Raw genomic sequence first — 14,439 nt, 5'->3', positions numbered from 1 at the left:
AGCACCTTTTGGCGGAGCAGCTTGCTGCGCACCCGGCCCCAGAGCCGGGCGCCCGTGTTGGGGGGCCGCTTGCTCCCTGGCTCCTCCAGCCGATCCAGGCAGCAGCGCTCCAGGGGCTCACAGACCGCCTTCAGGCTGCAGTCGGGCTGAGGCAGAATGTCGGTCATGCCGGCGGCAGCAGGACCCGGCCCGGACTACAACCGGGCCTGCGGTGCCAGCTCCGGGGACACGGGAGAGGCAGAGGCGCGGGCAGCCTGGCCGCCGGGGCTCAGCTGCAGCGGCGAAGATAGAGGGAGCGTGCGGAGCGCTCAGCCCCCGGGCTGGCCTGGACTGTTACTCCAGCCGGACAGGGAAGCGCATGGTGTGCGGCTCTGCTTTCTCCTCCCCTCCCCGGAGACTGCCTCCCAGAGGAGCGCACCGGTGGCGGCGGGCCCTCTTCTCCGCCTGCTGGTCCGCGCCAGGCTCGCAGGGACGCCCCAGTGCGTGCGCCACGGACCTCCCGAGACCGCGCGGGGACCCGCCCCCACCGAAGGAAGTGACTCAAAGGAGGCGCTGGCGGCTGCCCCTCCAAAAAACCCAACCTCCGGGTTTTAACTCTTGGCAGCCTGGGGCTCCAGCTCACCGACCCTCAGCCCAAGTACTGAATAAAGTTTGACAAGCAGCTAAACACAATCCAGTCCATTCCCCTCTCCATCCGCGGCTAACCCCTTCACCACCAGGCTGCTCCCTGGGGGCCTGGGGGATGTGAGGGGGGCTTGGGAGGAAGCCAGAGGGGGGTCTGCAGGGGGCAGGAGCTGCGTTCTGGCCATGGACAACTGCCCTTGTCCCAGGCAAAGGTCCTGCACTGCCCTGGAGTTCTGCTTCCCCTACTCTCAACTCCTGCCCCCAGGCACCTCCCCGGATGCCAATTTGGTGACAGGACCAGACATGTGTGGACTGGCACTCACAAACCACCTCTTCGGAATGTAAAGAATAACGAAGTTCTCCAGTGGGGCAGCCTCCTGGGCTCTAGGGGTCTGGAAGGAACTGGTCACCATGGGCCATTCTCCAAGGACATGAGCAAAAGACAAGAATGACACTGGTTACAAATGCCCAGCAAGAGGTGCCCCTCACACAGCCACTTTTAACAGTGGCCGCATGCACTTCACCAGAAAAACCCCAAACAGTTTTGTGCTGCCGCGGGCAGAGCCACTTTGGCAAAGGGCAATCAGCCACTTTGTCTGGGCTGGGTGGCTCGGAAGACAGAGAAGAACGAACTTGTTCTTTACCCTCAAGTTGGTAAACATTCTAACCAGAGTGAGAAATGAATCACCAAGTTAGAGCCTGGTGTTGGGGTGGGGGTGGGGGGAAGGCCCCCAGATGGTTAGGGTACACAAAACCCAGAGACATCACATTATGCAGAGCTGGGCTCACAGCAGGAAGGAAACCAACGTTTTCAGGATGCCAACCACGAGCCAGGTCTCATGAAAAGGGCTTTCAGATATCCAACTGCATTTAGGCCTTACAACTTTTGTGATGCCTGTGTTACTGTCTCCGTTTTCTGAGTTTTGAGGACTGGGGCTCAGGGAGGGAAAATTCTTGCCTGAGGTCACACAACTGTAGCTGGGGAGTGACAGGTCTCTTTCAAAGCTTCTGGTGCTCACAACCGCTGGGCCTCACTGAAGTGTGGCTGGTTCTTTTTTTTTCCTTTTTAAAAAATTATTATTTATTTATTTATTTGAGAGAGAGAGAGAGAGAGAGAGAAAGAGAGTGAGCGAGTGCGTGCAAGCATGAGCAGGGGAGGGGCAGGGGGAGAGAAAGAGAGAGAATCCCAAGCAGGCTCCATGTTCAGCATGGAGCCCGACGCAGGGATTCACTGCAAAGAAAGCCAAGACCTGGTCATAATAAAAGCCACCCTTTACCGAGCATTTACGGTGTGATGGGCACCGTGCTAAGCCACATGGATTAACTCACTTCGTGATTCCTCAACCTTACGAAGTCAGTACCAGCACCCCCATTTTCCATTTGAGGAAATGAAGGAGACCGGAAGTTGAGCACCCTACCCAAGGCCATGCTGGGTCCAGCCAGAACAGGCCCGGCGGACAGCACCACTGTCGTATCCTGCATTGCAGGATCTGGTTCTGCACTCCCTCTGCCTGGCGGGTAGAAGTGGGGTCCTGGAGCTCTGCTGGGCTCTGGGTGTCCCTACAGGGTGGCCGGGCCAGCTCCATCTATTCTAGGGCTCCACACTCCACACCTGCTTCTACACAGCGCAGACAGGGCTAAGCTGCCAAGGCTGCACGGAGTCTCCTCACATCTGAGCCAAAGTTGCCCAAAGTCGCAGCAGCTAAACACGGCCGGCCCATGACACCTTGCCCGGTACTCCCTGAGGGGGAGAGAAAGAGACCCACAGAGGCAGGGACATATCTGTGTCCCCTGCCCAGCTGAGGCCTGAGGCCCCCTATCCTTCCTGACCCATCCCTAATCTGCCTCTCCCAGGGCACCAGATGCTCCCTCTGAAGAGAGTCTTCCTCCAGTCCCACAAGGGGCCAGGCAGGTTCCCCACCCTGGCTGTCACAAAACCCATTCCTCCAGGAAGGCATCGCTCACTGCTGCAGTCTTCACTTCTCCAACTCATTCATTTCATTCAAGAGGCGCTGACTGAGGGCCTGGCTATGTGTTTGACCCTGGGTGTGGGGCTGAGGAATCATCACAGACATGAATCGAAAGTCTGTGCTTGACAAGGCTGAGAGCCTAAGAGAAGAGCAAGACATGGGCTTAAATACCTTTAACAGGCAGCAGAAAAGCACTCCCTCACTTGACACATATCAAGTGTGTGCCTACCATGTGCCTGCCATACCCAGATGGCCAAAGCATCACCTTAGCTCTCATGAAACCCAGTCTTAGGCCTTAAGAAGAGCACAGATAAAGTGCAATGACAGTTGAAGGAAAGGAGAGCAAATTTCTAGTCAGAGGAACCGCAGAAGGCTTCTTGGAGGAGGAGGGGTTGGCATGAGCCTTGAGAGCTGTGGAAAAAGGCCATCCGCTTGGCTTTCCTCTGCAACCCTTCAGCTGACGTGCAACCGCTGGTTGTGTAACTGGCTGGGAAGGTGCCATTAACATCTCTGACCATGTCGGTATGCTTGGTACCATCAGCTGGTTAACTTCAAAACTGGCCCCTTGCTGGCTTTCTAAGGTTCTCTTCCTTCTATCTGGGTCATATGCCACAGGGTACAGTTTACTCCCCCAAACTGCACCCTGTGGGACAAGGTGTGCCTCCCCCACCACTGGATGTGTGGGAGAAGGGAGGCAGTCTAGATCCTGTTCCCAAAGCCCTATGCTTGCCTGTCATAGGAACCCCAGGCTCAATACTTGTCTGGGTAAAGCAAACTCTGATTGGGTGAAAGCTGGCCAACTGGTCTCCATGGCGACATAAGCGCCTTAGCAGATGGGTAGCCGAGTTGGGAGGCTCTTCCCTTGAGATGTTCATCTTTCCCTTCCTCCCCGTGGGCTGGGGGCTCTCTCTGGGACAGCACAGATTTGCCTTCTCTTCCCTAAGCCTGACTCACTCCTTCCTGGAATCAATGGTCTAGGAGCAGGCTGCAGGGGGGTTTGTGCAAGACAAATGTTCCCAGTCACTTCCTCAAAAGCGACCGTCTGAATTCCAGTCCCTCCAGCCCACCACAGACCCTTCCTCATCTTTGCTGGATGGGCTAGGCTTAGGCTGTCCTGACCACCCAGGAAAGGACTGCATCCCCTTCCCCCTTCTGTCCATCCCTTCCGTCCAGCCACACCTGGCAGAACCCGCCGCTGAGGACATGCAAGGGCCCCCTGTCTGGATAAACAGAGCCTGGGCGGGAAGGCCCACACGAACAGATGTCGCTGTCTTTGGAATTAAAAACATTCCTAGTAGACTGTCCTGTCTTCCCTCATCCCTTCTCTGCACCCCCCCCCCCCTTCCAGGCTCTCTGCAGAAGGAACAAGAAGGGCCGCCCTTAGGGAGGTGCAGGGCCCTGGGTTCCACCTAAGGAGGGGTGTATATCTGGGGCGGTTGGGGCCAGGCACCCAGCACAAGCCTGCATGAGGCAAAATCGGGTTAAAGTGGTCAGTAGCGGCATCACTGAAGAAAAAAAGGTCAACAGGGAATAGATGCAGCCTGAGATGTGTGGGCGGGAGAGGCAGGGACTGCCACCAGTGCTGCCTTGGTGACAGCTGGGGGTGGGGACGGCTTCCAGGCAAATCCTCCAGCCTGCGAATGCTAGGAAGAAGGTTCTTTCTCAGGACTTTGGGATGCTGCTGCCACTTCTCTGGAGTGACCCCCTTTTCCGCAGAAGACTTCCCTCTTCTCCCCCAGCCCAGACTAGAACCCTGATCCTCTATCCCTGGGATTGCACTGAGGATGGGGAGCAGAGCTGGGGAGCAAGGTGGTGGTAGACAGCATGATGGAGTCTGAAGCTGGAGGGCTGCAGAAAGGAAGCCCGTGGCAGTCCCCGCCCAAAGACAGGCACAGGAGTCCAGCCTGAGAGAACCAGCAGGGCCAGCAGCCGGAGCCCAGACAGACCGGGGCCCTCGTGCAGGGTGTGCAAACTGGCGGGGCAGGTGGTACATCCCAGAGCAGCTGTGAGAAAGCACGAGGACACTCCCCTTAAGATTCCTGGCTCTGTATCCCTGCATCCTTAATGTGTGTTCTCACCTCCTTCTGTACTTATCCTATAGAACTATACCAAATGGCACATCCCTGGCAACCCCTAGTGATTCTCATGGCATATTTGGTCATGGAAATGGCTGGAAAACCCACTGGAGCCTTTGGGAACATCTCGCTTATCTAAAACAAACCCCACCCAGGGACAGAGCGGGAAGAACACACCTACCGTGTCCTTCTATTTGTTCCCCATACAACTCATGGCCAGACCAGCACCCAGACCCCTTTGACTTCTTGCCTGCTCCTTCTCACCAGAAGGAGGTATGTGGCCAGGGTCTCCCAGCACAGTGTTCGGGGAGAGGCAGGCCCCCCCCCCCTCCGCCCCAGGCCTCATGCTGAAGACACAACAGCCTCAAACAGGAAGGTTTGAAAGTAAGTCAGGATCCAGTGAGGCCCTATGCCTTTTTTTCTCCTGCTCTATGATTAACCAACTCTTTTCCACTCAACTCTCAGCTCCAAATGAACAGAAGAAAGCTCCTGGGAGCCAGGGAACCTGGGCAAGAGTCCTGCCTGGTCACTGGAGACTCAGGAGCCACTTTCTCTCTCTGAGCTCAGTTTCCACACCTGTTAAAACAGGGGCTTGGACCAGACAAATGGTCATCAATGAATTTTTTTTTTTTTTTTTTTTTTTTTTGCAGAGGACACTCTCTGCCTTTCTTTCCAAATGAAATCTTATACCAAAGTCTCCCTGCCCCCCAGTCAGATAAAAACAGAAGAAAGAAGAGGCCCCTGGCTAAAGCCCAGGATGGATGGGGTGCTCCAGGTCCCTCCCAGCAACCCCTAAGCTCAGTAGGCAGAACCTGGAGCCCCTTAGCCTCCTTCCAGGGGATGGTTCTCATGAGAACTGCTGTTTCTCTTAACCACAGCCATTGGCCCCTGCTTGCCCTCAGGGCGGGGAGATGTGGAGGCTGGGGAGATGAGGGGCTTTTTAAGGAGACTTCCGGGTCAGAGTCCTGGCTCTGAACTCGTGTCTTATCTCTACTTTTCTCTCTGCTTTGGGAAAGCTGTGGGCCTCTGCTTTGCTGGTGTGGGTTCCCTTCGGAGGCCTTCCAAATGGATAACACTCACCGAGTCATTCAGGCTGGTGCTTTCTGGGTCACCTTGGTCCTGAAGCCAGTACAGCCCAGCTCTTGCCTCTAAGGGTATGAGCAGGCTAGGCTGTGCCCAGCCTCTCCTGTCCCAGCTCACGGGAAGTGGGCTGCGCCTGGGGGTCAGACCCTTGCGGAGTGCCACCACTGCTCACACCCTTCAATGCCGTGGCAAAGGCTGGGCTGCAGTGAGGGGCCACGGCTGGGTCTGCAGCACCCACAGTGAGGGAGGCTGGCAGACCCCATGTGAGGTGCCCCATGTGAGCATTCATATCCACCTCAGCCCTCACTCAGGGATGTCCCTGGCAATTCCTCTACTAAGTCCTTTTCTCAGAGATCTTTTCAAAAAAATCAAAAGCAAGACCACCCAGAGACCAGTTTTTTTGATTTCTAGGAAGATAAAGTTGCAGCCTCTGCCTGCAGGGAGCTCAGCGGTTACTGAAATGTACAGTCACCTCTGTAATCTCATTTAATATTCACACGGGTTCCAGAGGAAGCACTCAAGAGGTCACCTGAGGCCACCTTGCTATTAGGTGGTGGAGCTGGGATCAAACCCAGCTCTTCCGCCTGAGTCTGGGAGCCCCCAGAGCTGGGAAGACAGCACCCCTCTTGTGGTTTGTTGAGAAGCTGGATACTCTCGGGCCCTGAATGAGTCAGTTCCCAAGGTCCTCTCTGAATTAGCTTCTCTGCTTGCCACCCACCCGAGAGGTGGGCCTAGGGAGGGGGCACCAGGCCTGCCCTCAAGGTGGCATTCCCAAGAGGGGCAGGAGGGCAAGAGGGAGATTCCAGCCTCCAGCTGTTTCCTATTGAATGCTTCCCATCTCCAGAATCCACTGGGGCAGAGTCCGCCTCCCCACATCAGGAACACCTGGGAGGCGGAGGCGGCTGAGCAGGGGTGGAACGAGAGAGGTTGGAGAAGTGTGGGGAAGTCTCTGGGTAGCGGGGCACTGGCCCTCCCAAGGTATCCCGCCCCTGGATTTCCCCCATCCTGCTGCCTGCTCTCCAAGTGTAACTGAGGCATCTGGACCAGTCTTGAGAAGTGACAGCAGGTGGGAATGAACAGCTCTGAGACGGGCAGGGGATGGGGTGGGGCAGGACAATGGCTCCAGTCCCAAGACCTCTGGGAGGAGGCAGTGTCTGAAGCAGGGAGAGGAACAGTGCTGGCACCAAACCTCCCCTGTCCCCATGTGCCTCTGGGCTGGCCTGGTGGTGGTGGCAGCAGCAAAGAGAAGAGCCCTGCGTGGGCCAGCTCTGAGAACAGCAGGCAGCAGGGATACGAAACGCAAACTCTAGAGGCAGACGCTTCCCCTGCTTGTGCACATCAGGACTGAGGCTGGGTACAGGGGAGGACTCCACCTTCTGGGGGGAAAGGCCGAAACACCATTCCCAGCGTGGCCACTGCAGCGTCCCAGGGGAGGGAACTGCCTAGCATTGTGGATGCCAGGCCAGGGGTTGAGGGCTGGGGTGGTGGAATGAAAGGGAAAAGCCAGCCCCAAGGCTTTCTCATAGCTGCCCCCACACCCTTAGGTAAAACCAGGCCATTCCCAGGATCCAGGGGCCCAGCAGTGGTCAGCGCAGCCCGAAAGACGATTGGGAGAAGGTGTCAAGGACCCACATGAATGTCCCTCTGTGATCCCACCCAGGGAGGGACCCTGGCACCTCCTGGCACCAGCCATGAAGAACCAGAGTGGGCAAGAGCTAAAAATGTCTGGGTCAACCAGGCCTCTGCCCCAGAGCCCAGGCTCCCAGAGCAATAAAACTGACATGCCTGGCCCTCCAGCAGTCAAACAGGGACAACAGACCCCTCAAGGGCCAAAGACAGGGATGTGGGGTGGGGGAGAGCCCTTGACTCCTGCCCTAGCAGGCTCCTGACCCACGCTTACTCTGAATTTCCTCGTGCTCTGCAGAGTAATTGAAACCAGAAACAACTCTGGGCCAACAATGGCCCCTTGTTCCTGGCTCCTCACTCACTTTGTGCTCTAGGCCTGACCGCACCATGCCAAGCTGAGAGCTGCACCAAGGGAAGAGCCCAGAGCTGCTCAGTCCAGGGTCCAGGCAGGGAAATCTTGGCTGCCGGGTGGTAGGGGGCCTAACCTTGACCTCCGGCCTACTCTGAGGTCAGTTCATCAAAGCCGGGTCTGACCTTCATCAGCATAACAAAATAGATATGGCCTCAGCCAACCTAAGGTCTATACAGAGGGGGCCACTTGCAGGTGACAGCCTTTGGGAGGGGGTGCTGCTTGACGAGCTATACCTGGAGTCCCTGTAGGAAGGTGGAGGACAGTGTATCTGGACCTGCCAGTTTGGGCAAAGGGCTGTCATTATTAGATGAGCACGGACTCTGTGCCAGCCCTGTGCCAAGGGCTTCATGGACTTCCACATTCAATTCTCATTAGGACCCATTTTACGGATGAGAAAACAGAAAATAAAGTTAACTTACTCTGTTCTCCCAACTAATGAAAGAAGAAAGCTGAACTCTGAACCCCAGATCTGTTGGGCCTCAAAGGCCCAACGACACTGACATATCAAAATTCTCCTCTTTTCTTTACTACATGCTGAGGTCCTGTTCACTCTTCATATCCACAGCACAGTGCCTGACAATTAGAGGGTGCTCAGTATGCAGAAAGGCATGAAGAAGCTAGTGAAAGCATGGCTCTTTCAGGGAGGCTCCTCTGAGCCTTACAACAAGCTGGTGATGAAGGCGGAGTGGGAACAGTTATCCCCATTTAACAGATGAAGAAACTGCAGCCCCCAGATAGCAGTCTTCTGACCCTCAGCGTCAGGGTCACTCCCTCCACACTCAGTACATATAAACCATGACCTAGGGAAGGGCAGAGGAGATCCGAGGAAATAAGGGTCAAGGAGACAGGGATGCCTAAATTGGGGGAAAGAAAGCCAAGAGGCAACTGTTTTAACCAGAAAAGGCTAATAGTGACCAGTTGGTCCTCCACTTGTGGGGCCCTGCTTTCTGGTAATAGCTGGAGACCAATGAGCAGTTGGCTGGGGGTGGGGAATCTTGGGTCTGGAGAGGAGGAGGCTATGAAATCTCCATCCTCAAAGACCAGGCCTTTTCTCACTTAAAAGGAAGAAAGTCTAGGGGCGCCTGGTTGGCTCAGTCGGTAGAGCATGCCACTCCTGATCTCAGGGTCGTGAATTCAAGCCCTACATTGGGTGTGGAACCTACTTAAAATAAAATTTTTTTTTAATTAAAAAAAAAAAAAAAAAAGGAAGAAAGTCAAAAATAACCAAAATGTCCATTGGTGGATGAGTGGATAAACAAATTGTGGTCTATGCATTCAATGTTATTCAGCATTAAAGAAGGACATTCTGGGAGGGGTACCCAGGTGATTCAGTCAGTCAAGTGTCCAACTTTGGCTCAAGTGTCCAACTTTGGTTTGTGGGTTCAAGCCCCATGTCAGGCTCTGCAGTGACAGTGTAGACCCTGCTTGGGATTCCCTCTGTCTCTGTCCTTCTCTGACCTGTGCTTTCTCTCTCTCTTTCTCTCAAAATAAATAAACTTTAGAAAAAAAAAAAAGAAAAGGAAATTCTGCGGGCCCTGGGTGGCTCAGAGCCGCCCGCATCGGGCTCTGTGCTGACAGCTCAGAGCCTGGAGACTGCTTCGGATTCTGTGTCTCCCTCGCTCTCTGTCCCTCCCCGCTCATGCTCTCTCTCTCTCAAAAATGAATGAACATTAAAAAAGTTAGTTTAAGAAGGAAACTCTGACACATGCTACCGCATGGATAAACCTCAAAGACATTATGATTCCACTTCCATGAGGTCCCTGGAATGGTCAAAATCACAGACAAAAAAAGTAGAATGTGGTGGTTGCCAGAGGGGTTACCTTTTTTGTTTTGTTTTGTTTTGTTTTTTAAAGTAAGTTCCATGCTCAACATGGAGTTTGAACTCATGACCCCAAAATCAAGAGTTGCATGCTCTACCAACTGAGCCAGCCGGGCATCCCCTGGAAAGTTACTGTTTAATGGGTATGGTAAGTTGGGATGATGAGAAAGTTCTGGAAAAAAAAAAAAGTTCTGGAGATGGCTGGTGGCGATGGTTGCGCAACAACGTGAATGTATCTAATGCCTCCGGGTGACACTAAAAATTATTAAAATGATAAATTTTATGGTATGTATATTTTACCACAGTTGAACAAAAAAGAGGGTCTAGATATTGTCAGATGTGCCCATCAGGGCTTTGTGTCCTAGTACTGAAGGCAGGGGACTGGCCTTCGTGACCTCCTCCTGAGTGTCATTTATAATAGCTCTGAACCCTCACAAGCTTCCAAGAGGCCAGGTCAAGAATGTTATAGAAACTATCCCCTTTCCCCTTCTGACATGGGCTCTGCACTTTGGAAGGGAAGAGGACAGAGGCAAGGCATCCTATCAGGCCTGAACTTTGCAACTGGGGGTGAAGGGCACCAGGATAGCTGGAGCCTCCTTCCTGGCCTGGGACCCTGCCCCTTCCCACCCCAGGGTCTTCAGTACTCCCAGGTGAAGCCGCCTCCTACCCTGGGGTGTGTGTGTGGGGGGGGGGGGGGCAGAGCCAAGGGTGGGGGCTGTCGCCACGCCACGTCTGGCTGAGCTGAGGAATGGGGGTGGAGCAGGGGCATGGAGGGGCTCCTCTGGCTTAGGTAGCTTCTAGGTCTCAGACTCCTCTTTAGTCTGGAGTCAGTGGCAGGAACCGAGCTATGGGGTCCTCAGGGACAGCTCTCCCCTCAGGCCATGCCAGTCAACAAGGGCTGGGCCCTGGGAATATGCTAATCAGCCAGCGGGTAGGTCCCAGTTGGGGACAGCACATCTGGAGCCTGGAGTAGCATAGTTGGAAATAGACTGAGATAAACATATGGGAGTCCCCTGGGGCCAGGGAGCCAAGGCAGACAAAGGGGGGCCTCCTGGCTGAGAGGTTCCTCGGTCAGGTGGGGGTGGGTCCGCAAGGAGGAGGCAGGCAGTGGGGGTGGCCTGGACAGAGAATCTGGACATACTGGCCTCTTGGGTCTGGGGAACAAAGGGAGGGCTCCTGACCATGGAAGAGGAGAAATGCACTAAGCTGGGGGTGGGGGAGGCTCCAGGAAATTTGTAGTGACAAAGGGCAGATCCCTGAGGGTCACAGACTGACACCCGCCCCATCTAAGAGCATTTTCTTTCATTCATTTGCCCAGCAGCTGACCAAGCATGACCAACCTGGGACTGGGTCCCTGAATTTGGAGCCCCTGCTCAATCACTGTGGCTCTGTCACTCACCCTTTCTGGTCTCAGTTTCCTTCTCGGCCCAAAACAGGATTGGATTAAATGCCCCCTAGGAGTCCTCTGGCCTAAAACCCTTCTGATCTCTTCTTTCATTCATTCCTTCAATCTCCCTCTGACTTGTGTTACTCACAATCCCTCCTGCTCGGGGCAGGCGGGTTCTTTAATTTCCTGGGACACTTCCTGCACATCCCTGCCTCCCAGCATGGCCACAAAGGCCCTTTCCCCGGAATGCCCACCCTGCTCCTTTCTGCTGATCCAGAGCCTGCCCACCTTGCTAGAATAACACAGAACCTTAAAATGGCAATTCATGTGCTGGCCATTATGTAAAATGATTTTTATGAAGTATAAGATCTACTCTGGGTAATGTAATAAAAAAGGTAATTATAAAGACTACATACAGCCCCAGAAAAAAGGGAGGTAATGATATTACATGAAAATAGAAAAAATACAAAATACACACTGTGATTAAAGCTATATAAAAATTTCTATGCCTGCGGAAGGGAAAAGGCACAAAGTCGAATGGCTGTTTCAGAGGAGTGGGAGGAGGGACGGCTCGTGATTCTGTTTCAAGTCCCTTTACTATTACTGCAATTTTCCTTCTAATATAAACACTGCATTTGGAATTTTAAAACATCCAGGGCTCTCAAATCCCCCTCACTCCACCTCCTCCTGGGAGCCTCCCCGATTCCGGCCCACGGTGGTCTTTCCTTCTTTGAATTCCTGCTGCACGCTTTTCCATCTTATTCCACAGGGAACAGCGGCAGGCAGGAGAACGTCTGCAGAGGACAGGGCTCCAGCCTGCCTCCAGTTCTGGTTCTGGTCCTGTCTCCCTCCCCAAGGGCAGCCTGGCGTTGGACAGGTCACCTACCCCTTTGGTGCCTCAGTCTTCTCATCTTTCCAACTGCGATCGCTTTCCTCTCCCACAGGGTATGTGAAGACCCCTGAGAAAACAGCTGCAAGTGCTGGGTGCTAGCTCTGGGGTGCTATCACCATCATTACTGGCATCTTGTTGTGCTCTCTTGTGGCTTGGCTCTCCGATCTTGAGGCCAGGCCCCTATGGATCTTGGAGCAGCCAGCCCATGGTGGGTACACTGCAGATAGATGGTAAGTCCCCCACCCCTGGCTCTTTTCTCTGCAGGCATGCTCATTCTGCTTCTTGCCAGGTGCACCAGGCGGTAAGCATCCCCTGCCAATGTAAAAGGACTCCAGACTAAAGAAGGACTAGGCTCACTTTATACCATAAAGTGGGGTGCTGGGGCAGAATATCACCCTGGCTCCTTCTCTGGGCCACTAGCCATGCCAGTGCCCTGTACCCAGCCTGGGAGATTCCTTGATGGAGGCCTGGGGGATAAGGACACAGCACAGAGAGGGCATGGTTGCCCTGCACACGGTCAGCAGAGGCGACGGGCCTCAGTGTCCTCACGGGGAGGATATAATTGTCATTTTCCTCACAGAGCTGTTGCGAGGATCAGAGGAGATCATGTTTGGGAATGTGCCTCCAAGAGCCCAAGGGCTGGACACAGGTGTTGCTGATCAGTGCTGCCATTTGTCTGCCACTAAATGCTGTCCCGCACCCCCAGCCTGCTGCTCCAGATTCCCTGCCCCCACTGCCACAGCAGGCAAACTCAGAGAGAGACTCGTTTCTGAGCAAACACCTGGAGCTCAGGAAACGGAATCACTCGCTGTTCTTTGGATGGGCTGAGTAGGAAGGGGCTTAGAAAGAAGGTGGCAGACAGGCATGGGCCTTCTTTCCCCTGCCTCTCCTTCAGGTCACCCGAACATTACCAAAGATGGCCCCTATGGCAAGGCCACCTTTAGCTCCTTCCTCAGTGCCCGCCAAAGGGGAGCAGAGCCATGTGCCAGAGGCTGGTGCCAATTCCTTTCCTTGGACACGTGGCATAAAGGGAGGTGGGAGCAAGATGTGGGAACAGGCTGTTCTGTGGCTCCGCGGGGCCTGGCCACATGGGACTGGCTCAGCGCAGGCTTTCCACCCAGCCTGGTGATCCACAGGGGCTCCGTGGGGCATCACGGGGGAGCAGGCTTTATGAGGCATGGCGCACACTGGGCAGGACACCCCCACCCCTCCCTGACCCACAGGCAGGAGGGCAAGGCAGCTCCATAGCTGAGGGCCAAGGGCTGCGCCCTGGGGAGGAGAGGGCTGGGAGACTCCGAAGTCCTCCAGAGAATGCTGGCTCTCAGCTGGCCGCGCATAGGCCCAGGTCAGCTGGCAGCAGGAAGGTTTGTATTTCTTTTAATATCAACTCCCAGGCATTTAACATTCCTCGAAGCTTAAACACAGAAACATTTTCCTTACCAGACTGTGCTTTCTTCTCTGCCAAACATAACCTGGCTTCCTCCCCTTCCCCCAAAGCCTCCATCTGCTCCTGTCTCCAAGACGTAATGATTTATGGTGTGTTTCCCCTGGGGCTTGTGAGGCTGACAGAAACGAGGAGGAGGAGGGAAGCAATGGAGCTGGAAGTCCAGGTGGGGACGGTGCCATGGGGCCCTGGAATCTGGATTCTGGGGAGGGGGGGTCAGGACCCACAATGCTCACTTGAGGGGGCTGCCCTGGATACCCTTTCTAACTCTCCCATGCCACAGCCACCAATGGCCCAGGAAGCGTGGCAGTCACTTTCTTGGCTGGGTATCTCCTGGGGCTGAGCGGGCCAGCCCCAAACCCCTTCCCCGCCTGTCCCTCCGGCCAGCCCAGGGATATGGAGACGGGGCCCCCACCCCTTATGCCTGCAGGAAGTGGGTTCTGAATTTACAGCCCTCTCTCTCATCTAAATTAATGAAGGACTGGCTTGTGGTTGCCTGGCAGCCCGGTTTCCCTGGTGACAGTGCTGAAGAGCAGGTCCCACAGCATCAGGAACGGACACGCACAGGAACACGGGCGACAGGAGGCGGATGGCCGGGCCCCCACCGAATAATGCCATTCCCCTGTTCTAACACTGAGGTGCAATAGGTGGGAGAAGGAAGAGGCCCATATGGGTCCCCAAAGGGCACTACCGCCAAGAACTTTACCCAGCCAAAGCCAGATTCCAATCTCTGCAGCCTCAACAGGGCAGCAGAGAGCAAACACTTCCTTTGAAAAAGCATCATTCAGCCCCCCCTCCCCCATCACACCTGGGGCAATTAAGCTCAGAGCACCTAAGCCCAAGGGCTCTGTCCCAGTGCTAGTTACTGCTTCCCTTGATTTCGTGGTCACAGAATCCATCCCCAACAAGGCCACTTGTGTCCTAAACAGAAGGTGCCAGATGGAGTCTGGATGGCTCCATGCTGAATGTCATCCCTCCAAACCTGCATCCTCTTAATAGGTGAATGAATAGCAGCCATCTTCAAAACTGGCAGAATGTTCCAGAGACACAGGCTGCAAATAAACAAGGCTTTCAAGAAACACAGCTGAGGCACATATACTCTTACCC

General features: G+C 54.6%; 1 protein-coding gene across 4 annotated transcripts in view; it reads right to left on the bottom strand.

The window, feature by feature from the left end:
- The window catches only part of ABR (ABR activator of RhoGEF and GTPase), a 182,090-nt gene that overhangs the window by 24,687 nt on the left and 142,964 nt on the right, over window positions 1–14,439 (bottom strand). Inside the window, exon 1 of one of the 4 annotated variants that reach the window (XM_049637955.1) lies at window positions 6–14,326. The exons of the other annotated variants lie outside the window; for them this stretch is intronic. Coding sequence (XP_049493912.1) covers window positions 6–167 — 162 coding nt within the window. The 5' untranslated portion in view covers window positions 168–14,326. Of the gene's footprint in view, window positions 1–5; window positions 14,327–14,439 lie in introns of those variants that run through there. 4 annotated transcript variants of the gene reach the window in all.

Source organism: Panthera uncia, chromosome E1, assembly GCF_023721935.1.
Source record: "Panthera uncia isolate 11264 chromosome E1, Puncia_PCG_1.0, whole genome shotgun sequence".
Classification (NCBI taxonomy): Eukaryota; Metazoa; Chordata; class Mammalia; order Carnivora; family Felidae; genus Panthera; species Panthera uncia.
Note: the sequence above shows the minus strand (reverse complement) of the source record. Positions and strands in the feature narration are given on the sequence as shown.